The 27,232-nt window shown below is 45.4% G+C and overlaps 1 protein-coding gene across 1 annotated transcript in view; it reads left to right on the forward strand.

Moving 5' to 3' along the window:
* The first annotated feature begins 20,136 nt into the window (after positions 1 to 20,136).
* Positions 20,137 to 27,232, forward strand: part of Sash1 (SAM and SH3 domain containing 1) — a 166,782-nt gene continuing 159,686 nt past the window's right edge. Inside the window, exon 1 of the mRNA XM_042683714.1 lies at positions 20,137 to 20,255. Within this exon, the coding sequence (XP_042539648.1) occupies positions 20,142 to 20,255 (114 nt within the window). The 5' untranslated portion in view covers positions 20,137 to 20,141. The remainder of the gene's footprint in view (positions 20,256 to 27,232) is intronic.

Below are 27,232 nucleotides of genomic sequence, written 5' to 3' on the forward strand. Positions count from 1 at the left end.
GTCAGATGATCAAGCCTTGGTATTTTTAAACTTAGGTGGTGACAGTTCCTCTTAGTCATCCTTGAGTGCCCCAGAGAATTGGTCACTTGCCAATCCTTAGTACAACATTCACAGTCAACTGAAAAGGAAGCGAGGAGCCCTGCCCTGAAAGTGCTTACAGTATAATGAGCTGCCAAACCCATAAATAATGGCCTCCTTCTGGAATGGGATATTTATGGACCAGGTACTACAGCTGTCTAAAGCTTCATGCCTCCTATTGTAGGTACTGGTCTTCCAGCCTTTGTTGATCTCAGGCTTCAAAAGATGATACATGGATGCTACTGAGAATCCAGTCCTTCCAGAAGGACCTGATATCTCCCTCAGGCTGCTAATGGGAGGCTGTTGTTGAATTAGGTTATTAGAATTTTTGCTCAGCCTCTTAGTCAACTTAAGAGTAGAAAGTAAATAGTTGGTTAGTTAAATTTCGTGAAATTGGTCACTTGGCTCAGAACATGGTGACTTGTCCATTAATTTACCCAACAAACATTTTATTAATTTTCTCATGAAATAACTCAGCTGATTCTGAGTGATCAGCTGTGCAAAGCACTGGAAAGAAGGCCTGGTCCCGGAGTGAGATTTATGACAAAAAGGAGAGAAAACATGAAGAGAGGTAGCCTAAACATTCAAGGATTCACCATGGGGTAAGCAAGATGTATCACCAACCACAGCATCCCACCCATGTTTGGTGTCTTCCTTTGATGTATCTGATTCTGTCTTTATGTGTGTGTGTCTGCAGTGTCTCACTGTGTCCCCTTCTCTTTCCCTGGAATCTCACGTGTTTATGTGTACACATGCATGTATGCATGAATGCATGTATGTAAGTATATTACACCTAACCGTATTTAATAATGCCATTTTACCTCAATTAAAAAATAGTAAAAAAAAAATGTAATAATGGCTACCAACATTTCTAAAAACTTGTTCTATAAAGGGCTCTGGGGAAAAATATGTTTTCAAGTAGCAGTTGTTATTGCAAACTGGGAGCTGGGGAACTGGGAGTGTGGCTTAATGATAGAATGCTTACCTAGCATGTATCAAGCCCTGGGTTCAATTCCTCAGTACCACATACACAGAAAAAGCCACAAGTAGTGCTGTGGCTCAAGTGTTAAGAGTGCTAGCCTTGAGCAAAAGAAGCTCAGGGTCAGTGCCCAGGCCCTGAGTTCAAGCCCTAGCACTGGCAAAAAAATAAATAAATAAATAAATAAAATTTGGGAGCTGGACACCAGTAGCTCATACCTGTAATTCTAACTACTCAGAACGCTGAGCTCTGAGGATCATGGTTCAGAGCCAGCCAGGCAGGAAAGTCCATGACACTCTTGTCTCTAAAGAACCACCAGAAAACCAGAAGCGGCTCTGTGGCTCAAGTGGCAGACAACTTGCCTTGAGTCGAAAAGCTCAGGGACAGTGCCCAGGCCCAGAGTTCAATCCCCATGACCAACAAAAACAAGAAACAAAAAAACTGGGTAGTTTAAGAGTGAAAAACAAAAGTAAAACTTAGAATCCTGTCTTCTAAGTAGAAATTTTATTTTTCTTCCTATCTGGAAAATGGACTTGTTTTTTTTTAGTCTGTAAGATTCTCCTTCTTAGGTTTATCTTTCTCTTAGAGACTCAAACCTGTAATCTTAGCTGCAATCCTAGCAACTTATTAGGTGGAGATAGTGGATGGGGCCAGCAGGAGGTAGAGGGAGTTTGAATTACCATCTCAAACAATGGCTGGGCATAGTGATGTCAGCCCTTCATCCAAAGTTACCCAGAGAAGCACAGTGATTGGGTATGGAAGTACATGCCTGCCATCCCAGCAACATGGGAAAACACAGTGCAGGCTAGCCTAGCTATAAAATGAGACGCTACCTCACAAAGAAATCACCAGCACACAAAAAGGCTGGATATGGATCAAGTGGAAGAATACTTGTCTAGCAAGAGGGGGTTCCTGATTACAACCCCCAGTACTACTATATGGTTTGATATGGTTTCAAGTTTATAGTCAAGATGCTTGGGAAAAAGAGTGAAGTCTATTGGATATGTACTGGAGTTACTGTCTAAAGAGTATGATGGGGCACTATAAGAAATACCAGGAGTAAGACCAGGCGCCAGTGGCTCACACCTGTAATCCTAGCTACTCAGGAGGCTGAAATCAGAGGATCATGGTTCAAAGCCAGCCAGAGCAGGAAAAGTCTGTGAAACTCTTATCTCCAATAAACTACTCAGAAAACCAGAAGTGGTGCTGTGGCTCAAGAGTGCTAGCCTTGAGCTGAGGGAGAGTGCCTAGACCTAGAGTTCAAGCTCCACGACAGACAAAAAGAAAAGAAAAGAAATACCAGGAATAATCACTTTTTTTTTTTTTTTTTGGCCAGTCCCCTGGGGCTTGATCTCAGGGCCTGGGCCCTGACCCTGAGCTGCTTTTGCTCAAAGCTAGCACTCTACCACATGAGCCATAGCACCACTTCTGGCTTTTTGTGTGTATGTGGTACTGAGGAATGGAACCCAGGGCTTCACGCAGGCTAGGCAAGTGCTCTACCACTAAGCTACATTCCCAGCTGGAATAATCACTTTTTAAAGTGTAAAGGTTTCTTTTGGTAGACCAACCTGCCCCGTTGCTTTTGGTCCTGCAGTGAAGTAGCAGAATCTCACAACAGAGCAAACCTGCTTCATTTCTGGCCAAGAACAAAAGAGGGAGGAAAAGTAGGGTCCCCACAATCCCCATCAGAGAAACTAACCTGATGACCTCCCAGTAGATCCTATTATCACTTAATGACCCCCTCCCCGTAGTGCCATTGACTAGGCCCCAGGCCCTTACACCGGGGCCTCTGGGGAACATTTCCCAAAACCATACACAGCAGGATGTGAATGCATCCCCCTTCCAAATCAACTTTGCAAGGCCTTCCTGCCTTTTCTGTGGCTGAGGCTGAGCCATGGCCTGCTGGCTTTACCCTCAGTGGGTTGCAGCAAGGCCTTTGCCTGTGAATCCATGGAGCTGGAGGTCATGCACAGGGCTTGCCCACACTAGCTTTCTTACTTCAGGATCAGAATCAAAGCCTCAGTTAATCTGCTATATTAGTGTTACATATTTCCTGCCTCCACCCACATCCACCCACTACTTCTGGCCCCAAATTGCTCCTGAGCTGACCCGGCCCGTTGGTCAAAACAGCTTGGCAGATGATCATTCCTTAAAACAGCCAAGGCTCGGATATTAGGGAGGAATATGGTCATAAGAAATGCGGCTCTCCGCGTGCCATTCTTAGACTAGATAGAGCTCATGTTACCTCTTTATAATGCTTTAAGAGTAAGACCAGTTCCTTTATCCTCATATGGCAAAGGCTTCAGGTATGGAGGTCAATCGTAAAAATAGGCCTGGAGACCTCTGCCTGCCTGATAGGTGAGTCAGAGCTCTAAGCACACAGGCGCCATGTGCCATGTATAAGGATGCTGGATCCTTTCGTACACCTAATTATTATTCCACCCTCCATTCACACAACCAAATCTGGGGTCTTGCACAAGGTGTACTATGTTCAAGGAACTGAGACCTAGAGAAGCCTGTCAGACAGTTTAGAATCTAGAAGATAATAAAATCATAAATACAAATAGCAGCCGTAGGTAAGCTATAGCACATCCTTATAGTGAACTCCTGGGCAGCAATCTGGGCAGATCACACATGCCTTGTGCCATACGAAAGGATCCGGTGTTGATCAAAGTGCGGTTACTCATAATCTGACTGGTTGAATTGAAAGTGTTGTTCATCTACTTAAATTAAGAATAATTAATAACAAGAAAGAAAGGATCCAGACTCAAAAGGCTGTGGGCCATCTGGTTCCAGGCATGTGGCATTTTGGAAAAGTCAAGATGGTAAAAACCAAGAAGAGGCATTGTGGCTCAAAGTGGTAGAGCACTAGCCTTGAGTAAAAAAGATCTGGGATAGAGAGTGCCCAGGCCCTAGGTTCAAGCCCCATGATCGACCAAAAAAACAAACAAACAGAAACAGAAATTAAAAGAGTATGTTCCAGAGTGTGGGGATGGGAGGAGAGGCAGGCCACCAAACAACCTGAAGGGAATTCTGCAGAGTGATGAACTATTCTATGTCTTCATTGTGGTGTTAGATACGTGTGTGCAAGGCTTTGGGTTTGATCTCAGCACCCGGAAAAAAAAAAAAGATATAGCTGAGATTTGAAGGAAAAAAAAGAAATACTACTTAACATATAGAGACAGGAAAACCAGGAAGGTAATGTTTAAAAAAAAACAACTGCTTCAATACTTAAAACTGAGTAAATAACCAGGGACAAGGTGTTTTTCTTTTCTTCTTCTTTTTTAACTTTTCTAAATTCTCATTACTTCATCTTTACAATAAGGAAATTAGGCAATAGCACTGCATAAAAATGTGTTCTGAGGATTAATTGATATACTACACAAATTAAGATTAGCTAAACACTTCCCACCAATTTAGACTGTGCCAGGCTTTCAGCGTGCCTTTGTATCTATCCTGTAAGTGGTCTCTCTGGGATATGGGCTCCTTTATGAGTATAATGAGATTCTGCCCACCGTGGCGTAAGAACTCTGGAAGGATTGATTAACTCATGTGATTACTCAGGCAGCTCCACTCTGAGAGAAGGCATACTGTCATGGATCCTTTCTGGGATGCTGCGACAAGAAAGGCAGGAGGAGTGGAGGACAGAACAGGGCAGCTCTCTCCCTGGGTGGTGAGACTGCCAAGAAAACCTTTCTAGATCAGGTGGCATCTGATCGTGTGGAGTTTTTATTTTGTTTTCTGTTTTCTGTTGAGTTGGTTTTGTCATCCTTGTGTATATGTGTATGTAGTGGTACTGGGGCTTGAACTAAGGGTCTCACTCTCTCACTTGACTTTCTTATTTTTGGCTCAAGTTTGGCTGGCGTACTCCTACTTCTGCCTTTTGGCTGGTTCATTAGAGAAAAGAGTCTCATGGACTTTCTGCTCAGGCTGGCTTCGAATCTCAATCCTCAGATCTCAGCTTCCTGAGTAATTAGGATTTACGCATGAGCTCGGAGCACGCAGCCTGATTGTGTTTTGAAGGGTGGGCAGAATTGTCATCAGAGACAATGTGCAGGGATGGAGAAAGGGACTCACCAGACCATCCGGCACCTTCTTCCCTGTATCCCTCCCACCGAAACATCCAGTGCAACCCACCAAACCAAACAGAGCAGAACAACACAATAGAAAATAAATAAAAACAGGCCCTGCTTTGTTGCTGTTTTTCTTCTTGTTGTTGTTTCAGAAAGAAGTTACCATTTAGGCCAAACCTCCAAGTTGGGCTCAGATGTTGTGAAAGGGGGGGGAGGGGGCAGGAAATGGCATTAGCAAAGGCCAGTATGGAAGCTTCTGGAAGCTGATATGATCATCTAACCCCTGAGATAGTATTCTGATGTCCAGATCTTGAGGAAAGAGCTTTTATAATCTCAACACCCATTCTAACAGCTTGGGATTTACTCCAGAAAATTCCTTGGAGCTCACACTGGAATCCTCTCAGTCCCAGTTTGTTTTCATGTTTACTTATGGATGCAATTGGGTCACAATTGAAAGCTATTTGTTTTTGTTTTTTTCTTTTCTTTCTTTCTTTTTTTTTTTGTACTAGTTGAAGTGTGTTGCATAGTTTTCGAGGTTTCATAATTCCTAGGGCATGGTATCTAAAAACAGCGAATGCTCTTCTGGGTACAAAATACCACTGCAAAACTATTCCAAGGATTTCTGGCAAAGAAGGGGAATGGCGGGCGGTGGCTGGGAATCAAGTGGCTCTTTGTTTGTATAAATATTCAAACCTGTGACAAGACTTTACCCCCCTCCTGCCCCTACAGCCCCTCAACAGGTGGCAAGAGCTCACTGACATTTGCAGGGCAGATGGCCTGTCACTTGGCAGGCTCAGTCCTGTGTCTCCTGTAGGGGTGGCCAGCGGAGCTGGAACCTGCTACAGGCTCCTCCCGGTCGGGATGAGACAGCCAGTCATTGTGTCCACTGGCTTGAGTGTTAAGATGACTTTGAATCCAAGGATGTCTTTTGCTGGTGTTATTTCCTTTGACTTGCTAATCCTCGCCCCTCCCTTGCATGTTTCTGCATTTGTGGATAACTTCAACAAGGAAACCTTGTTCCCTTGAATGTTACCTTTAGCATAAGTTCAATGTTTTCCTGTCCAGATTTTCATGGGCAACTCAGGTTGCATTAAATTTACACTAGAAACAAACTTGTACTCCACAGAAATGGTCCAAAGAGGAAGTGAGAAGGGCTGAGAAATGGTCTAAGCAATCCTTGGAGCCAACGGGGTCTTCCAGTCAGAGGACAGACGACAAGGAGGTACAGAGCCGTCCCTGAGCAGCCATCAATGCTGTAGTTCTCATCACATAAACCATATGGTGAGAAGACATAGCCCAGTGTGTGTCATGAACACATGAAGCCCAGTGTGTGTCATGAACACATGAAGAGGCAAGCCACAGCCACGGTCCTCCTCACCCAGCGTGTGAGAGGACCTGGCACACGAGTTCCGGTACTTTTGTTTATACAAAACAGTACAAAAGAAACACTTGATCAAACTTAGCTGTAGTCTTTTCAAATGTACTGGGTTCCCTCTGATCATTCAGCTCCTTGGAAGAAAACAAAACTCAATTATTACTCATAACCTAATAGACCAGACTTGAAAACAATTTATATGATAATGAGGACTTTACTGAGCCTGCTAAGTATATTATCTGGTGCTTGAATTCTAGTGGCTATTTCTACGACAGTCATGGTCATTTTCCTATAATCAATGGCACATGTTTTCATTTTAGGTCCTCAAGCTAAAGTTTCGAAATAAAGTGGTATGTAGTGGTGCATGTATATAATCTTAGTGCTCAAGAGGCAGAAGGCAGGGAATAGAGTTTGAGGCTAACCTAGGCTTCATATCAATATTCAAACTAATAAAAATATCTCTCTGTGTGTGTCTGTGTGTGTGTGTGTGTGTGTGTGTGTGTGTGTGTGAGACTACTGAGGCTTGAACTTGGGGCTTCAAGCTCTCATTTGGCTTTATTCACTTGAGGCTACTGCTCTACCACTTGAGCCAAATCCCCAGTCCAGCCTTTTGCTTTTTGCTGGATAATTGAACATAGACTGTCACCGACTTTCCTGCCTGGGCTGGCTTCGAAACTCAATCCTCAGATCTCAACCTCCTGAGTAGCTAGGATTTTATGTGTGAGCTTCCAGCTCTCAACTATATTTTGTTAATTACCTGCTATGAATCATTCATGATCCTTCTTTGGAAATCAGCTTTTCACCTCAGATTCTACCTTCTGTCACACCATCATGAACCCCCTTTTATTACTGAAGAAAGTGAGCCTCAGACAGCAACTTGGTCTGTATGTAGTCAAAGCCAGGTGTCCAGCCACGACCTGAGATTTTTTTTTCATTAATCGTTAGAACAGTGGTAGGTTGGTTGTTTGTTTTTCTGATTCACATAATCCTGCTAATTAATAGCTTTTAGATAAATTCAAATGCCTGTAAAGTGATTTTTTTCTTACCTTCATTATGGAAGTCTTCTGGCCCCATCAAAACCTCAAAGCCCACCAGGCTTCCTCTCCACACCCCCCAGTCTCTCTGCCTTCCCAAATCCTGGTACTGTGTGTGTTCTTCCCCATCCCAGCCCCGAGGCTACAGTAATCCTTTTGTTCATTCATTTCCTGAAGACCCAGAGTTTTCAAAATAGAAAACATAGCTCAAACATTACTTTTGCTTAGCTTACTTTATAATGATCCTTCTTTTTTTGTTTGTTTCTTTCCAAGTGATTTCCTTAAAATATAATATTCCTCGAGTCAGATCACCACATGCGCTAGGTAAGGTCAAGTTTGACTGTTCTCTGGGCTCTTCTAATGGGAAGGACGCTCAGTTCCTCCAGTGTAGATAAAAGAGGCTAAGAAACCCACCCACAGCCCCTGCATGGGCTGTATCAGGGCAGACCCGCCTCTTGATTTTTAATTCAATGTACTCGAAGGGAGTGCTCTGAAGTTGTTTCCAGTCTAGACAGGATATGATGATAATAGCAGAAATAAAAGTTTGTGTTTTCCCGCCAGGGACAAATTGAGTGGGGACGGGGCAGGAGATATATGCCACCCTGTTACTGATGTGCAGTAGCACACAGCCCACTTCAGGGCACAGTGCCCAGATTAATTGGCTTGCCCAGAATACATCTGGGCAAGAAAATTCTTAAGAAATACTAGACAGGATGTAGTGAGACTCAAGCTTTCTTCTCTTGCACCTTGAAAGCTACACATCTTATTTGTAGACCAAGAGAGTGAATAGTGCTTGATACCACTGGTCTACACTGGTTTGATACCATTGGTTTTACTGGTCTGCAAAGAGTACACATGATTCTGAGGGAAAGCAGGCAGCATCTGGTTGAGAATGTTTATATATTCCAAGTAGTACTTATGATTGCTTTACTTGGTATCTGAGCAGTCGTGGAACCAGATCCATATGTAGACTCAGTGTATGTCTGCAAGGTCAAAGTGAGATTTTGTCTCCAGAGAGCTAATGTCATGGAAGAACTCAGATGGCTTTCCTTAAAAAGTTCACCATTTGTGTCTAAAGGAGTGAGCAGATGCAGCACCGGGCTGCCTTGGCCCTCCATTGTGAGTCAGCTAGAAGGGCAAAGAATCAGAAGCACTCAAAGGCATCTAGTGTCTCTCTCACTGGAAAGTCTAGAGATGAATACTAAAGAAGGTAGATTGAGTCGCCAAGAAAAATCAAGGGTGAAATTGCTGGTATTACCGATGAAAGGCTAAATATTTCCCTCAGATGCAGAAACTGATGCCAGTGGCTTCCACAGTCCAGTGTATGCATAAGTCAATGGTAAAATTGATCCAAAAAAAAAAAAAAAAAGAGTTCCTGGTCAGGTGACACCATGTTTATCATGAAATCTGAAAAACCAGGAAAGTAAAACTCTGGGTAGATCAAAAGTGGTGGTTTCTGGATATTTGTTGTTATTTAAAGGAGGAGTTTTTTCCCTTTCTTTTTGATGGGCCTTGGGACAGTTTCTGCTTGCTTTTGTTGGCTCTGTTCCGTGTCCATGTGTGTGAACTATTTGCCATGGCACATTCCTGCCTTCTTGGAAATGCTACAGTACAATAAACCTGCCCAGCACATTCCATGGTTGAGGAGAAGCATTTGGGAATCCTGGTGAGGAAGGGAAAAGGCCATCAGAGGCCTTGTGGAGAAGAGCTCTTCCGTGGTCTCTCCCTTTCAACACCTTCACCATGCCCATTGGAGCAAGTTACTTACACAGACAACCAAGGTGTGTCGGACTTCGGTTGAGGCTGATCTGGGATTTCCTGGTCATGCATCCTACTAGAGGTGTCCTGGTCTAAGAATCAGTGTCATAAGCCTCAGTCTCTGTCACCCTCATTCAGAGACATAATTCCCCTTCCTCCTTCCCTTCCTCCTTCCCTCCTTCCCTCCCTCCTTTTTTTCCTCCTTCCTTGATCCCTCTCTCCTTCCTCTCCTTCCCTCTCTCCCTTCTTCCCTCCCTCCCTTCTTTCCTCTATCCCCTCCTTCCTTTTACTTTCCCTCCTTTCATCCTTTCTTTTCTTCCTTCCCTCTCTTCCTCTTTCCTTCTTTCCCCCTCTCTCTCCCTTCCTCCCTCCCTCCTTTTCTTCCCTCAGTTCCTCCCTTCCCTCTTCTCGCCTTCCCTTCCTTCCCCTCCCCTTCTCTTCCCTTCCCTCCCTTCCCTTCCTCTCCCCTTCATTTCCTTCTCCCATCCTCCCACCCTCTTTCTTTCAAGTGAATATCCTTGCCATAGCAGGTTTGGGAAAGTGCACATTTGGGCCAGGTACCATCCCCGGTGCTTGGAACCCATCAGAAGCTCAAGAGGCGCTGATATAGAAGGCTGGACTCTTCCAGAGCATGACGACCTTGGTTTAGGGCGTACAAGGTTCAGAGTGATTCACCACCCTTCAGCCATTCCCTACTTGTGTATTGTTTTGAAAGCCGAGAGATTCAAGTTTCTTTAACACATAATGATGTTTTATGGGACTAAGTCCAGCTTAGTTAGCACCGTGACCTACCAGATACTGGTTGAACCTTCAATATTTAGTGTTGAAGCCCTTCTTTCAATACCTCTAAGCCCCAATGAACTCTCTTACAGGAAGTCCTCTGATACCTGAGGGCCACACTGACTCTGGCTCCCCTGTTTGGAAAGAAAGCATCCTGTGCATTTTCTCATCCCCCTAGGGTGATTGCCCTTGTTTTTGTGTCTCTGTCACTAGACAAGATTCATCAAGATTGGAATCTGTCTCTTGTTTGCACTCCCCATCCTTGGTACATAATAAACACTAACTATTCTGATATCCACAGAAGATAGTGTAGACATAGAGGCAGAGAAATACAATGAGCATGCAATCCTGCAACCCTTACTTGGAATAGTTGCCTCTGAAAGTCCTTCCAACACTGAAATTTTGTTATTACTGTGTAAGAAATGTGTGCTGCTGGAAAAAGAGTAGTTTCTTTGACCTGTGAAAAGAGAAGTCCTGTCGTCATTTCTCTTTAGTGCAAATTGTTACCACCATAGTCATTTCATCTCGGATGTTGTTTTAGCAAAAACCTCTCTTAAATGCTCAAATTCTCCTGCAGACTGCTTTATTTCTTTTTAATTTATAAATTTGCTCAAATCTTGTATATTCTTAAATATCTGTGTCCAAACCTTGGGATCTGCCTTGATGACCATTTTCCCCTTCCTTTCCCTTCCCTTCTTCCCTTCCTGTTTCTTTCTCTTTCCTTCTCTCTTCCCCTCCCTCTACTCTCTTCCTCTGCCCTCCCCTTTCTCTTCCCTCTCCTACCTTCACTTTTCTTCCATTCTGTTCACTTCCCTTCTCCTCCCCATCCCTCCCCTTCCCCTTCCTTCCTTTCCTTTCTCTTCATTTTCTCTTTTTTTAATATCTCCTATTCTCTCACTCTCCCTTTTTTCCTTTCTTCCTTCTCCCCCTCCCCCACACCCTCACACCAAGCACTGGCAGAACCTTGAGCATACAAGACCAGCTCTCCTAGACAGTCTACCTCTGAACTATGCCAATGGAAGGAAGGAAGGGAGGGAGGGATCGAGGGAGAGCTAGTCACATATGACCCTTATGTTCAAGGGCCACAGGCCAGAATGAGGTTTGGCACTAGAGACATGAGGAAATTCATAAGGGAAAGGGTCAGGGAGGAGGGAAGGATGAAGTAGGCCTGAGGAGAAAAGAGCCAAAGAGTCTCCTGGGATTGTGGCCTATGCTGCCGTCCTGAGCTCTAGATCATCAAGGACCTGGAGCAAAGTTCCACACAGGTTGAACTGGACGGAGTATTTCCCCCTCTTGTTCTCACTCCCCCTTCCAGCTCCGCTCTGTGAGCGGCACTGTTGCCTGCCTGCTACACAAGCCACAAGCTGGGAACCTACCTCATAGTATCCCTTCTCAATTCCCCTGGCCAATTAATAACCATCTAGTCCTTATGTTCTCAAAACTTCTCTGTTCCGACCTCATAGCCATTGCTCATGGCTTTCTTCCTCTGAATTCTTAGCTACACACCAAGAACTTAGTTTAGTATTTTATTAAATTTTTTTTTATTGTTACCAAAGGTGAGGCACAGGAGGGTTACAATTATATGTCAAATAAAGAGTACTTTTCTTTTTTTGGTCAGCCGTGGGGCCTGAACTCTGGGCCTGGGCGCTGTCCCTCAGCTCTTCAGCTCAACGCTAGCACTCTACCACTTGAGCCACAGCACCACTTCTGGCTTTTTCTGCTTATGTGGTGCTGAGGAATCAAACCCAGGGCCTCATGCATGCAAGGCAAGCACTCTACCACTGAACCATCTTCCCAACCCGAGTACATTTTTGAGGGGGTAATGTCACCCCTTCCCTCGCTCTCTCCCAGTATTTCCCTCCCATCCTTACCCACATTTTATAGTTCATTTTCAACATAGTGTGTTTATTTTTTAAGGAATGTATTGAGATGTACAGGAAGGAGGAAGTATTTACTTCATCTCTTAGTTTCAGAGGTTTCAATCCATAATCCTTGGTTATGTTGCTTGTGGTACTATGGTGAATCAGACCAGCATGGCGGTGAGTGTATGGGAGAGACTATTTACTTCATGGTGGACAGGAAGCAGAGGGAAAAGGAGAGTAGGCAGAGAACCTTCAGAGTCACAATCCCAGTGCTCTAAACTTCTCTAGGGAAACCCTTCATCCTAAAATTTCTGACAGCACCCAAAAAAATAGTCCCACCAGCCAGGAAACATGCATTCAAAACTGAAGTCTGTGGGAGATATGCCACATTCAAACCATAACACACACCTTCTCAGTACTCCCCTTCAAGTCCTATTCTGTGATGTAGTTAGTAAACTCTTTTCTTTGCAACTCACTTTTTTTGTATTTTTTTGTGTGAAAATACTGTACAGAGGGGTTACAATTACATGGGCAAGATAACGAGTACATTCCTTATCAAGCATTGTAGCCTCCTCAAAAGTTCTTTTTGTTTGTTTGTTTGTTTTGGCTGGTCATGGGGCCTGAACTCTGGGCCTGGGCACTGTCCCTCACCTCTTCAGCTCAAGGCTAGTGCTCTATCACTTGAGCTATAACCCCACTTCTGGCTTTTTCTGCTTATGTGGTGCTGAGGAATCGAACCCAGGGCCTCATGCATACAAGGCAAGTGCTCTACCACTGAGCCACCTTCCCAGCCCTGCAACTCACTTTTGCATAGCACCAAAGTAAATCTTGGAGCTGGGCAGGTAGCTCCAAGGGTAGTAAAACGTGGGCTTAGCATGCCTGAGGCCCTGGGTTCAAGTCCCAAGTGCCAAAAGTAAAAATGACAACCACAACGAAAAGTAAAATTTGTCCACCCTGGAATGAATTAGCATGGACTGTGATCAGCTGGTCTAGATTAAAGTGCATTTGTTTTGGATTTCCCAGTGAATGATTGGTTGTCCCATTACCATGCTTTGTCTTTGAGATGTTACCAGAAGAAATTCAAACTTCATGCAAGTACTTGATTGCTTTTGTTTGTTTTGATGAATAAAGTAAAGCTGTCCCCCAAGCCTCCAGGATCCTTATCTATGTTACAGTTAGGGCATACTTCAGCAAATGAAGATTTGTATTCTTCCTTCTCTTGTTTCCATGTGTGTTCCATTTAGATCAGGAAATTGACATTTCAGCCTGGAAGACATAGGCCAGATGTTGGTCTGTTGGCTGAAAGATGGATTTCCTGCTTGGATAGGTGACCTCTGAAAGCAAAATAGGCTTTTTCTTAATGGATGGACTGTGTAGATGACCTCATTTCAAGAACAAGGGTCCTTTGTGAAGTGTCTCTTTGCTGTTGGAATCAACATCATCTGATTTTTTGAGAACACTCATTAGATAAACAACTAGCTAGCACCTAGTTGTTTCATTTATAAAGCATAAAGGGAAATTATGCCTAGACAATCCAAAAAAATTTTTTTTCTCTTGCATTCATTGAAAGGGAAATGGTGCAGAAAATTCAAGGCCTATTCACCCGTGTGAATATTCCCTTTAAACTTCAAACCTCATTCAGCCCAGCACCACCCGAAGGAGCAGCGGGTGTCATGACCTTCCCTAAACAGGGAATTGTTCCCTAAGCTTGAGCAAGGCACTAATGAAAGAAGTAGCTCTGACCCCAGGGTCCTCCAATACTGACCATCTATCTCAACATGTGAGAAGCTCATTGACACAGGCCAGTGAAGCCACCTCTTCTGATGAGTTCTTCGTAGAGTTCACTTATTTATATCTTCAATTGTGTAAGGCAGCTCAGAGAAACTGAGATAACTGAACCTTTGTGTGTATGTGTGTGTGTGTGTGTGTGTGTGTATGTATCTATGCATCTGTGTGTGTTACAGGAAATGCAGTTTGAATGACAGTACCAAGGAAAGGAAAATGGCCTTGAAGAACAGGGAAAGGAGTCTATAGGATTTACAACATGTGGGAAGAAATGGAGTCAGATCCTGAGAGAAGGAAGATCTAGGTTTCTGATATTCTAAAATAGTAAAACTTTATAGCTGGAGGAAAGTTGAAAGTTTGCCTGTTTGTTTCATCAGTCTTAGGGCTTGAACTCAGCGCCTAGGCACTGTCCCTGAGCTCTTTTGCTCAAGGCTAGCACTCCAGTACTTTGAGCTCCACTTCTGGTTTTCTGGTGGTTAATTAGAGATAAGAGATAAGACTTTCCTTTCCTGAGCTGGCTTTGAACCTCACAGTTTCCTGAGTAGCTAGGATCACAGGCATGAGCCACAGCACCTGGCTACCTTTTCTATGTTATTGTTGTTATTAGCATACCTAAAACTGTAGTTTGGGAGGGTGTTCATCATGACAAATTTGATTGTATGTACCCTTCTTTTCTTCTAATTCTTATCCCCTCTCCCCCTCTTTTTTGCCCCCACTTTTCTTTTAGGATCAAGAATGGCAGTGTCTTTCTTCCAATAGTTCATGAGTGCATGTAACTAGTTTTAAACCCTTGTCTTGTGACCCTAAATCTTGACTCCTTCATTCAAGACACTGACCACAACCAAACAGAGCCGCAGAGTTAACAGTAAGGCTGGGTATCCAAGACTCACAGTTCTGCTTCAGGAAACTTCTATAGAAAAGTCCTAAGGCTTCTTAGAAGTGCATAATAAAGGGATATGATGCTTTGCTTCTTTAGTGAATCAACACATATTTTTCCCAGAATGTTATAATCAACACAATGCCTCTAAAAATATTCATATACAAATGTCATGAATCGTAAATTTCTTCTTGTTATTGTTTAACCAAAGAATTCTCTAGGCAACCCTGGGAGAGAGGGCAACAATCTGTGTTCATCAGGATTCAGTCTAAGAGTGAGAATCATGCCTACTTTCTGCTTCAACATCATGGAAACTCAAAGGACCAGAGTATTTATTCACTTATTTAATGCTGGTATGAGGTTTGAACTCAAGGTCTAGGTACTGTCCCTTACCTCTGTTGCTCAAGGCAAAAGAACCTCCAGCAGTTGAGCCATAGTTCCCCTTAGGGCTTTTTGCTGCTGCATTAAAGATAAAATCTTAAGGAGTTTTCTGCCCTGGCTGGCTTCAAACTGTGATCCTCAGATCTCAGCCTCTTGGCATGAGCCCCTGGTGCCTGGTGGAAGCAGAGCTTTACAATTTAATGGATTTTTTTTCTACACCCGTGTTTAATGGCATCTTCATAAGGTAAAGTTCGTGAAAGAGACAAGATTGAAACATCAATTTTAGGTGTTGGATATTTCCCAGCTGTGCTTTTATGTCAGTCCTTGCATAACTTGGAAATACTTAACATAATCTTTGCTCTATTACAGACCCATTATTTCTTATACTCTTCCAAGCAAAAAAGATAAATAGCAAAGCATATGATTGCAAAATTCCTTCTCTCTTCATGGTTCCTAGATCTTCACAGGACAGTCATTTGGTTCTTTGCCTTGAATAGTGTGGAATTCAATTCTGGTAGCAGACACTGATTCAGGCATTTTATCAAACTTAGTGTATAAGTTCAGAATCTTCATAGCTACACTACAAATGCCTGTTAGAAATTATTTAGTCTGGCCAGATGTGGTGGCCCATGGCTATAATTCTAGCACTCAGGAGTATATGGCAGGAAAATTGCCAAGTTGAAGGCCAGCCTGAGGTACATAGTGAGGGCCCTGTCACAAAACAAAGGAACAGCTACAAAAGTCTAGTCTGCCCCTGCAGTGTAAAATGAAATTGCTGTGATTTTTGTGACAGGACCATTGTGTCTGATAGAGTCCTTACCAGGTAGAAACTTGGTGTTGACAGGTACTATTGCCTACCAGAGGAGGAGAGATTGAAAAGTATTTATAGCTCTGACTCCTCCCTTAGTTCTCCTTCTCTGGCCGCTCTGGCTGTGGGTACTCTTATTTTATTTACCGTCTAACGTGCTCTTAGCTCTTTTCTTGTCTCTTGTCCAGTACTCCCTGAGGAAGGGAGTGGGCAGGTAATCTGTCTGCTTGGGCTTCGTTCATCTTTCAGGCTTTTGTGAGAAGAATTTGTTGTGATGGGGAAAAGTTTCTCAGCCTGTCAGTCCTTCCTTGAATTCAGTTCCCCAAGGCATGGTGGAATGCCCCCCCTACCCCCGCCCCAGCCCTATCTCTCCATAAGAGTGCTAGACGGGGTTACTGACTATTGGCAAAAATTTAATAAGCTTATCTCGTTTCATTGCGCAATTTCAGTGTCAGAGAGTTCTGGTAAAAATAAATAAGTAAATTGGACTATTTATAACCTTTCAGATGTAAGCTATTTTATTAGCAGAGGCGATTAAAGTAACAAACTCTTTAGCCAGGTGCTGGTGTCTCACGTGTGCGATCATAACGACTAAGGAGGCTGAGATCTGAGGATCATGATTCAGAGCCAGCCAATGTAAGAAAGTTTGTGAGACTCATCGCCAGTTCATGACTTAAAAGCTGGAAGTGGAGCTGTGGCTCAAATGGTCAAGTGCCAGTCTTGAGCATGGTAGCTCAGGGACAGCACCTGAGACCTTGAGTTCAAGCCTTGGGATTGTGCATGTGCACACACACACACACACACACACACACACACACACACTTTATTTAAATGAAGTGCTGTACCTAAAACATGAGCTATTTTTGTGGAGAATATATTTTTATTTAAAAGTTTAATTGTCCTTTAGCTTCAAATTATCTCTGAATATTGCTGACTTAGAGATCTCCCTTCACCTGTCCTCTTGGCAGTTTCTTTTTTATTTTACTTTATTTTGTTTTGTGTCATTTACTACTGGGACTTGAACTCAGGCCCTGCACATTCTCCCTTAGCTTTTTAGCTCAAGGCTGGTACTCAGTCCCATGAGTCACAGCCCGAGTAGGGCTTCTTGCTGTACAATCGAGATAAGAGTCTCTCACAGACCTTTCTGCTGGGGCTGGCTTTGGACCAGTATCCTCAAGTCTTAGCCACCTGATTAGCTAGGATTACAGGTATGCCCCACTAGTGCTTGCTTTACAAGGGTAATGGGTACCAAAATGTTGGCTAAGATTCACGTAGGCTGAGGTGTGTAGCTGTGTTGAAGCTAAATGCTACCGACCTTTACATGGCCTGTGAACCTCACCACCTCCCAGAGGGGGTGTGGTATTAGCCTGACCTCAATTAGCCTGGGATGAGCCCTGCCTCATCCAGGAGTAGGGGTGGGGGGGGAGGTGTGGTTGGGGGGGGGAAAGGGAGGCACTGAAGCATTCAAGGTCAAAAGCTTTGCCCCAGGCCATCTGAGTCAAGCAGAAAAGGACTACTGATTGGTCCCGAGGACTCATCCTTCCTCCTAACCCCAGCACCATTGTCCAGCTTGCCTGAGGCCATGCCCAATCACCTGCCGGGAAGTTTTCATTCTGGGAACCTGTTGCCCTGTGGTGGGAGTGGCTTTGTTCTGCCTAACCACAAGGCTAGACAGTTGAATATTTTACATGAATCAGTAAAAACCAACTGTCGAGGCTATCTACCTTTCCTCATTTAATTATTTTCATGCCTCTATTTAAATTATATATATATTATATATACATATATAGCATATATGTATATATATTTGTCGGTCATGAAGGTTGACCTCAAGGCTGTCCGTGAGCTCTTTTGCTCAAGGCTAGTGTTCTACCACTTTGAGCCACAGCACCACTTCTGATTTTTGAGGAGTTAATTGAAGAGTTTCAACAAGACTTTTCTGCCCAGGCTGGCTTCCAACTGTGATCCTCAGATCTCAGCTTCTACAGTAGCTAGGATTATAGGTGTGAGTCACCCCTAGGGTTTTTTATTTTTCCTCCTCCCCCTCCTCTCCCTCTCCTTCCCCTTCTCCCCTTCGGTCTCCCTCCACGCTTCCTTGAAGCCTACCATCCTTATCCGTAATTTACTTGGGTTCACAGCATCACAGAACCTAAAGCAGCCATGGAAATCCTTCTGGCCTATCAGCCCCAGAAAACATCAGGCTCAGTTGCATTAACTTATGGTTCAACACTTTGTTCTTCAAGTAGGAGCCACACAAGGTTGGGTTACTTTCATTTTGTTTTTTTTTGGAGACAGGGTCTCACTGTGTAGCCCACGCTGCTCTCGAACTCCAGATCCTCCTATCTCAGCTTCTCCTTCAGCCTCACCTGGCTCTTTCTTTTCAAAGAGTATCAGAGATGGTGTTCATGAATGAATGAATTCGTTAGTGCTAATTATTGAACTATAGGCTATTTATTCATTTTATCATAGACCTATATTCAATCCAGACCTTTTTAAGTTTATTTATATTTTTCACAAAGTACGTGCATTTGAATTTAGGACTCTCAGCTTTACACTTGAGCCATACCTTCAGCCAGGCTTGTGTGTGTGTATATGTGTGTGTGTGTGTGCTTCTGTTTGTGAAGAAATGGGTCTTTGCTGACTTTTCTTCCCAGGCTGGCTTCCAACTTTGATCCTCTAGTTATCAACTCCTGAATAGCTAGGATTATAGACCTCAACCCTCTTGAATAGCTAGGATTACAGGCAAGAGCTCATAAGTTCATTTGAAAAAGCTTTACGTTGTGAAGATTCTTAGGATACTGCTCATCCACTGCAGACTGGTGCTTCATCAAGAGCATTTCAAAGGTGCTCTCTGCCCCCATCCCCCTACCCGCGTTTTCGTGTTTTGTTTTTTAAATTTATGCTCAGGAGGACAAATAAACCAAAGCAAGCAGGACAAATAAACCAAAGCAAGCAGGACAAACTTAGGACGCCACCAAGAACCAACTCTCACCCTGGGCATCTTGATATTTTTCTTAAAGAATCTCTGTTGTTTGTTTTATTTTTTCCAACACAAAACTCCTGTGGTTTCTTAACTACTTCCTAAAGTGATCAGCCAGCAAATCAAATGTGACAAGTATTGTCATCTCCTAGGGAAGACGGAGTGGTTTCCAGAGAAGGAAAATCACTGAAGGGAAAATAAACCCCCTCAGGGCTATTTCCCTTGTAAAATAACTCCATCAAGGATCTTCCCCCTTGGAAATAAAAAAAAAAAAAACAACGCAAGAGAAAGAATCCCCCCCCCCCAACCACCGCCAAACGCCACAGGGGGCCCCAAGTGTGTGTGTGTGTGGGGGGGGGGGGTCTGAGCCCCCCCAACCAGGAACACTGACTTTTGAGCAGGGAGGGCCCAGGCCTCTCCGTACCCGATGGCACCCCTCACACGAGGCGCTCGCCCCCTTCATTCCCCCCGAGCCCCGCAGAGCGCAGCGCGGCCGGGGCCAGAAGGTTCCCCGCTTGGAAAGCCCTCCCGACGATGGCTCGTGCCCAAGCTTTCACACTGGTTTTTCCGAATCGGCTGGGATGGGAGACGTAAGAAAAAAGCAAAAGGCAAGCAGGTTGTAGTTCTTTAGGGTCGCTGCTCCCGAGGGTGTGGACGGCCTCGACCCTCAGCCAGGGCTTAACGATTAACTCCGGCGCCCGCCTGCGGGGCGGGGGCGTGGCGGGGCCGGGCGCGGCGGGGCCGGGCGCCCCTCGTCCCGGTCCGCGGCTCCTCCCGAGCGCGGCCTGACATCACCGCACCTTTTGTGGCTGCAGGGCGGGGAGGGAGTCCGGAGCGCCGGGCGAGCTCATTCTGAAGCGGGGCGGGGGGGGTGTCCCAGGGTTTCCGGGTCCCCGGGGCGCCGCCACCCCCGCAGCCGGGCCCTGCCAGCCCGGTGGGCGTCGCGTGCCACCCCCCTTCCCACCGCGGTCCCCGTCACCGGAAGCCACGCCCAGGCGGCCCGGGTCCCCGCGGCCGGGCTGGGCGAGCTCCCCGCCGCCGCCGCGCGCAGTGGTGCGGGCTCGGCTGCGCTGGTGGCTGCGTCGCGGCCGGCTGGGAAAGTTTTCAGGACTTGTCAGAGTCGCGCCGCCCGCGCGCGCGGCCGGAGTGCGGGGATCCTGCGGGGGGAGACGCACCCACCCACCTCCTCCACGCCCGGGCTGGTCCGGTCGCGTGTCCCCGCCCCCCCCCCCCCCCCCCGCCATCTGCCCGGGATGCGCCGCGGGGGTCCGGCTCGGTGACGCCGCGGCGGGAGGGGACCCTGCGCCCCGTGGGTAGCCGTGCGCGGGTGCGGGGCGACCGGGACGCACGGCCTGCGCGCGGGACGCGGCCATGGAGGAGGAAGACGCGGGAGCTGCTGGCCCGGCCCCAGAGCCCGAGCCCGAGCCGGAAGCCGGCGCGTCGGACGCGTTCTCTCAACTCTGGACCGACGTGATGGGCATCCTGGTGAGCCACCTGGGGACGGCGGGCAGCCCGCCTGGAAGGGGCGCCCTCCCTTAGCTGAGCGTCCTCCTCCTGCTCCAGCACTTAGGGGGTTAATGCAGACCCATTAAACTGTAACCAGCCGCCGAGCGCGGTCACTGACGCTTTTTCAAACGAGCGGGTGTAACGTGCCCCAGTGCGGAATCGGGGACACCTGTCGGGAGGTCGGTACGGAGAAGGCCAAGCGGAGCCCTTCAGAGAGAAGATGTAGCCAAGCGCCGGTGGCGCACGCCTGTAATCCTAGCTACTCGGGAGGCTGAGATCTGAGGAACATGGTTCGCAGCCAGCCCGGGAAGAAAAGTCCATGGAGACTCTCCTGTCTCCAATTTAACCACCAGAAAACCAGAAGTTGGAGCTGAGTGAGGCTTCAGTGGTAGAGCGCCAGCCTTGAGCCAAAACGCTAGGAAACAACATCCAGGCGCGCGCGCGCGCGCACGCGCGCACACACACACACACACACACACACACACACACACGAAAATAGGCCTTGTAAGTTCTTGGCTGGTGGGCTGACTGCCTTAGCAGTGGGGTAGGGAGAGGCTGCTGGCCCTGATGTTTATCTCGTCCCCATTTGTGTGGTGTGCCCACGAGAAGAAAAGAACCATTTCCTTACCGCCAGAATGTTTACTTGCTCAGCTCGCACTTTTTTCCATTCGGGAGAGTTACAGGATATGTGTTTTAAGTTCAGGGGTAAACACAATAGGGCTGGATTTGTGCTGTCAAGTGTTTGGAAACCGCCGGTGAGGGGAGCGGTAATTCTGGACAGCACTTGGTAACACGTGGAGAGGGGGTTTTATCCTGCTGGGTCTCAGACCCCCTGAATTCACGCTTAAAAAAAAAAATCCACGTTTGGAAAAAGAGAACTTCAGGTAGACGTTTGGAATTGCCCGATTATGCGAGGTCGCTGGGACATTTTCTGAGTTTTACCTTGAGAGCTCTTCTTTCGAGTTGGACGGGGTGTGTTTTAGAAAGCATCTTTTCCTCGGGAATAAACGAGCACAGGTTGAGGCTTGGCGATTAAGCCCCGGGGCTGAGAAGTGACTTAGCCTAGGCCAATTGGTTGTCTGTCTGCCTTCCACCTCCCCAATTGGTTGTCTGCCCTACCTTGGCCAAGTTGTTCCGCCCTCCGGATTCCTAGTATCACTATATGAAAAAGAAGGGGAAGGAGGGTTTTCGGAACTGTAGGTTTGGTGCTGGGTTTCTGGAGCTCTTGGTTACTCTCTGGAAGGGGACGTGCGTCTTCAGGTAGCTCGGTTCCTAGGATTTCCTGCACATAGAATCTTCTCTCTCATTTTCCCAGGCATCTTAAAGTCCCAGTGATTTCATTTTTCCTGTGTCCATTCTTATAATTATTATTGAACTGAGAACCAGGAAAAATTTGTGTTTTTTCCATTCTCAGTATGTGCAAAAATCCATAACAATATACCTTTGCCTATAATATATGTATTATAGGTATCTGTGCTCGCTGTACACGTGCAGTATATACTTTGGATTTAAAGCCTCTGTTTTTGTGTACTCTGTGCCTTTCAGATGAATACAATTCTAAACTGAAATCCCAGAAAAATTTAATAGACATTTTAAAGTGATAGACTTGGCTTTGCAGTGTATCAAGCCGGAAGCCTATCTTGTTTCTTGCTGAGATTCTGCTCTGTACTTTTTCAGTCACTGAGGGATTGCTTTTGATAACATCACCTGGCATCTCTTAGGAGGGTCGTCCAGAGTCTGGCTCAAGTAAAGCTGGGCCACAGGGTTGATTAGGGGAGGAGGGCTTGGCTGCTGACACTTTCTGAATATTTGCTTTCCCTTCCTGGGCAGATTGTGGCAGAGTGTTCCTTGGCTGAGTGAAAAGCTGAGGTGGGGTTCTAGAAGTTGGAGCTTGTTATTAAGATGCAGGAGAACAGAAGCTATGTACTTCTTACCTAGCTAATAATAATGGAGGGCATGGCAGAAAAGAAGGTAAAGTGGGTCCTGAGCCGATCTGTCCATTCATGTTCTCTCCAGTCTTTATCTAGACTGGGGTTTCTTGTAAACTTTCGCATTGGTCCCACCTGGAGAAAGAATGGCTTATCTCTTGTGTGTACTGCTCTGAAGGTGCCAGCTGAGAAGGGAGAATGTTCTAGAAAGCTGTCATCCAGGTGTTATAAAAGCTACATCTCTGGAAGACTATATATCAAAACCCTAAAGCCAGCAATTAGCTCTCTGTGCTTGATGAAATACCACACATTGTTTTCTTTATTTTGTGTTCTAAGATGTGGGATTCTGCAGTTATCTATCTGCCTAGACTGAAGAGATCTGACTGTTGTTGGTACACACCTGGCTAGTGACGGTGCCCATGCCACTTTAATGTCTCCTCCCAGACAGGGGTTGGATGCCAGCCCTGATAATCCACCCTTCATGCTCACACTAACAGGAGAAATTTAACTACACCCATTTTTTGAAAGCAAAACATGATTAGCAATATTTTCCCCCCATATTGAACATAAGGAAGGAATAACACTTCCAAACATCATACTTCAAAGATTCCAGGCAAAGTTTTTACTTTTTTGCTTTGTTGTTATTATTTTTATTATTTACTGCACTAGTACTGGGACTTGAACTCAGGACATCTACTTTCTTTTTGCTGCTGTTGTTGGTTGTGGGGCTTGAACTCTGGGCCTGGGAACCCCTCAGCTCTTCAGCTCAAGGTGAGTGCTCTACCACTTGAGCCACAGCACTACCTCTGGTTTTCTGGTGGTTTATTGGAGATCAGAGTCTCACATAGTTTCCTGCCTGGGCTGGCTTTGAACTGCAAACCTCAGATCTCAGCCTCCTGAGTAGCTGGGATTACAGGCGTGAGCCACTAGCGTGCAGCCAGGCTTTGGCTTTCTCTTGACCTTTTCTACTCTAGGTTGTAGCCCTACCACTTGAGCATGTGCACACCTTGGGGCTTGACCTCAGGGCTCTGGGCGCTGTCCTTGGTCTCTTTTGCTCAAGGTTAGTGCTCTGCTATTTGAGCCACAGCTCCACTTCAGTTTTCTGGTGGTTAATTGAAGATGAGTCTCACAGACTTTCTTGCCTAGGCTGGCTTTGAACTGTGACCCCCAGATCTCCTGAGTCATTAGGATTACAGGCTTGAGGTTGCCAGCACCCAATTGCTTACAGTTTTATGGCAGTAAATTGAAGATACGAGTGTCACAGACTTTCCTACCCAGGCTGGCTTCAGACTTCCCTCCAGATTAGTCATGAACTGCCTGCACCTGGCTCTTTTTTTTTTTTTTTCATCTAAGTTTAAAAATCAAATTTCCTTTCAGACTTTCATAAGTCAGAGGGTTTTTAGGTGCAGTTAGCAAAGTCTTCTCTGAAGGTGCTGAGCACTGGAAGGTGTTTGTCCCCCTGGGACTTGTGAGTTATCCGTGGCTCAGGGAAGGGTCTTCTCCCCCCCACCCATCTCAGTAAATAAGGGAAGGCCATTTGAGTTTATTAGGACACATTTTGCATTTAAATTAATTCAATCCTTGCACAGTTAAGCAACCAATAGTTGTTTTCAGATCGTTGTTAACAAAGTGCTTATTTAGAGAAGACATAATAACAATTTAAAACTTGAAAATGTTTAAGCAGTGCTGGAATAGATAAATGCTAATCAGCTAATAATATATAAATAGCAAATGAAGGGAAAACCAGCTTAGAAAAATACTAGCTTGTGAGTGCTTAGAGGTATTCATTGTTGACAGTGTGATTTTTGTTGACAATGAAGGGAAAAAAAATCACATGCTTATTACATATCGGAGTCACATCAAAACGGTATTCTGGGCTGGGTATCTTGTGGCTCATGCCTGTAATCCTAGCTACTCAGATGGTTGAGATGTGAAGATCACAGTTGAAAGCCACTTTAGGCAAGAAAGTCCGTGAGACTTTTTTTTTTTTTTTGGTTGGTCATGGGGCTTGAACCCTGGGCCGGGGCGCTGTCCTTCAGCTCTTTAGCTCAAGGCGAACACTCTACCGCTTGAGCCACAGCGCCACTTCCGGTTTTCTAGTGGTTTTATTGGAGATAAGAGTCTCACGGAGTTTCCTGCCCCGGCTGGCTTTGAACTGTGATCCTCAGATCTCAATCTCCTGAGTAGCTAGGATTACAGGCGTGAGCCACTAGTGACCGGCTCTGTGAGACTTTTTAAACATCAAGTCTATGAGACTAATTAACCACCAAAAAACTGGAAGTGGAGCAGTGGCTCAAGTGATAGATCAGCTTTGAATGAGAAAAACTACAGTGCCTAGGTCCTGAGCTCAAGCCCTAGTACCCACAGAAAAACAAAACAATAAGCATGCTCATAAATTCTGCCCAGGTGCAGAGTATCGTCTGGCCAATCTTTCCAAGCAATAATGGTAAATTGTGACATGATGACAAGACCTGAGCAATTATGGCCTGGCATTCTTGTGAAATGTGCCAGCTATCCGATGTGGTCCTTCTGGACTTTGAGACCATGCCCCTTCCCTATGAGAAGTGCAAAAGTCTTTAGAGCCATGTGGGATTTTACTCCCTGATTTCACAGCCTGCTTCCGTCACTACTTGCCTAGGGGTGTGGGGGTATTATTTTTTCTTTTTGTTTATTTTTGCTGCCGACTCTGAGCTGTCTCTGGGCTTTCTTTGCTTTAGGCAAGTTCTCTTCTACGGTTTGAGCCACACCTCCACTTCCTAGCTTTTGGGCAGTTGACTAAGAGTCTCTGGGACTTTCCTCCCTAGCCAGCTTTGAACAGAGATCCTCACACCTCACCTCACACCTCAGCCTCCTGAGTAGCTAGAATTTCAGGCGTGAGCCACCAGTGCCCAGCTGGGTAGTTGTTTTTAAGAATGATGAAGAGATATGGGTAGATATGGCTGATCTTTTTTCTTTTTTTTGGTGGGACTGATGAAATGGCAAATGGTGATTTTTAAAAATGTATCCTTGTAGCTGCTGCATCCAGTCTGAGGGCCTCTAAAACTGAGTCAGGCTTTGAAAACTTACTTGTTAACTGGGAAGGGGGTTTATAGTTGTCCCTTGTTCCTGGGATCTTGCAAAAGGCACCTCCCCCAAACCGGTTTCCTGCTGTTTTACACTTGCTGCTTATTTCTCAGCAATGCTTAGTAAATATCCATTGGATAGACTGTATTCCTCCTGTTTCCTCCCACCAGCTACTGGAAAAAAAATTAGTCTGGCTGTTTACTCCTTTCTACTCCTTCCCTTAAACAACAATAACAACAACAACCAAACCATGCCAAAAGACAACTTAAAAAAAAATCCACTCCTTTGTTAGACCAAAGTGGGGGAAGGGAGATGTTAGTAGGATCCCGAGGGGGCTTTTAAGACGCCAATTCTCTTGAAAGCAGTTAATTTGCATGTCTCTTGGGAGGTGTCTTAAGCCTGTGAACTAGTGACTTAATTTATTTTATGTGTTGGAATCTTCTTGTGAGCCCCAGTTTCAAATATTCTGACTTCATCCCAGTTTTATGTTCCTTTTAGCCTGCTGAAAGCTTTAGGCATTTGTAAGTGGAGGAGTTTGGAGATGAAATAGGGCAAAAGTACCTGGAAATGAGCCCTGACCTCTCTTTCTGAAGTAGGAGGAATCCAAGGGCCCAGCAAGGGGACCGAGGTGGGCTGGAACACCCGGGTCCTGATGTTAGGTCTTTGTCAAAGCCAAAGCGAGTGCCTTCTTAGACCTTGCTGGGGTAGCCGGGGCCTTTCCTGCCTAAGGACACACCTAGCCAAAGTAACCTTTCCTAGGCCTCCTCTCTCCCATCTCAGCAGAGATCAACCCCTCCCTATCCCCTCCCCCCTCCCCCCAGCTGCCTTTGCTTTTGTTCAGAGAACCTCTTCTTCTGATTCTTAGTTTTTGATTGTTGGCTCTGCCTTCTGGGGGTGGAATGTAGCTGCGGGGTGGGGGCTGGCTGGGGTAGCTAGCTCTCTGCGGGGGACCTAGGGCTATACTAGGCCCCATTCATCCCTTACCTTAGCCATTCCTTTTTTGTGTATAAGGGCTTGAAGTCGGGCACTGTCCTCGAGCTTTTCCCTCAAGGCTAGCACTCTGCCACTTGAGCCACAGCTCCACTTCTAGCTTTTTGGTGGTTAATTGGCGATAACAGCCTCATGGACTTTCTTCCTATTCAGGCTGGCTTTGAACTGTGAGCCTTAGACTATGAGCCTTAGACCTCAGTCTTCTGAGTAGCTAGGATTACAGATTTGAGTTACTAGTGTCATCTAGTTGATTCTTTTGGTTGGACAGCTGAGATTTGAACATGAATGTCCCAAGTTATAAAGCTTGTGAACAGATCAGCTGAGATCTGCATCCTGTGTTATTTCCTCAAATTTAACTTCTAGTTGTTGGGTTTTTTTTTCTTGCTGTTTTATAGTTCATTTGTCTCTACATTTATGTAGATACTTTTATTGTTGTTCTTTAACCTATGTTTTAGTTAAAGTGCCTGAGCTTATTATTGACACCATAGTACATGTACATCTTTGGCTTCATATCATGAGGTTTCAGTTACCTGTAGTCAATCTTAGTCTGAAAATACCATATGGAAAGTTCTAGAAATAAATAATTCATATGTTTTAATGATTGATTGTGGTGCTGGGGATCTAACCTTTGCCCATGTTGGCAAGTGCTCTACCACCGAGCTACATCCCCAGTCCATGACTTTTGTTTTCTTTTTTGGTGGTCATGAGGTATGAACTCAGGGCCTGGGCGCTATCTTTGAGCATTTTCACTTAAGGCTTCCACCACTTTAAGCCATAGCTCCACTTCCGGTTTTCTGGTGATTGGAGAGAAGAGTCTCTCAGACTTTCCTGCCCAGGCTAGCTTTGAATCTTAATCCTTAGATCTCAACCTCCTGAGTAGCTAGGATTAGAGGCATGAACCACTGGTTCTTGTCTAGTACTTTGACTTTTTTTTTTTTAATGTCGGTCGTGGGGCTTGAACTCTGGGCCCGGGTG

The sequence above is a fragment of the Dipodomys spectabilis genome, unplaced genomic scaffold (assembly GCF_019054845.1).
Source record: "Dipodomys spectabilis isolate Male_0828 unplaced genomic scaffold, ASM1905484v1 ptg000001l, whole genome shotgun sequence".
NCBI classification, from domain to species: Eukaryota; Metazoa; Chordata; class Mammalia; order Rodentia; family Heteromyidae; genus Dipodomys; species Dipodomys spectabilis.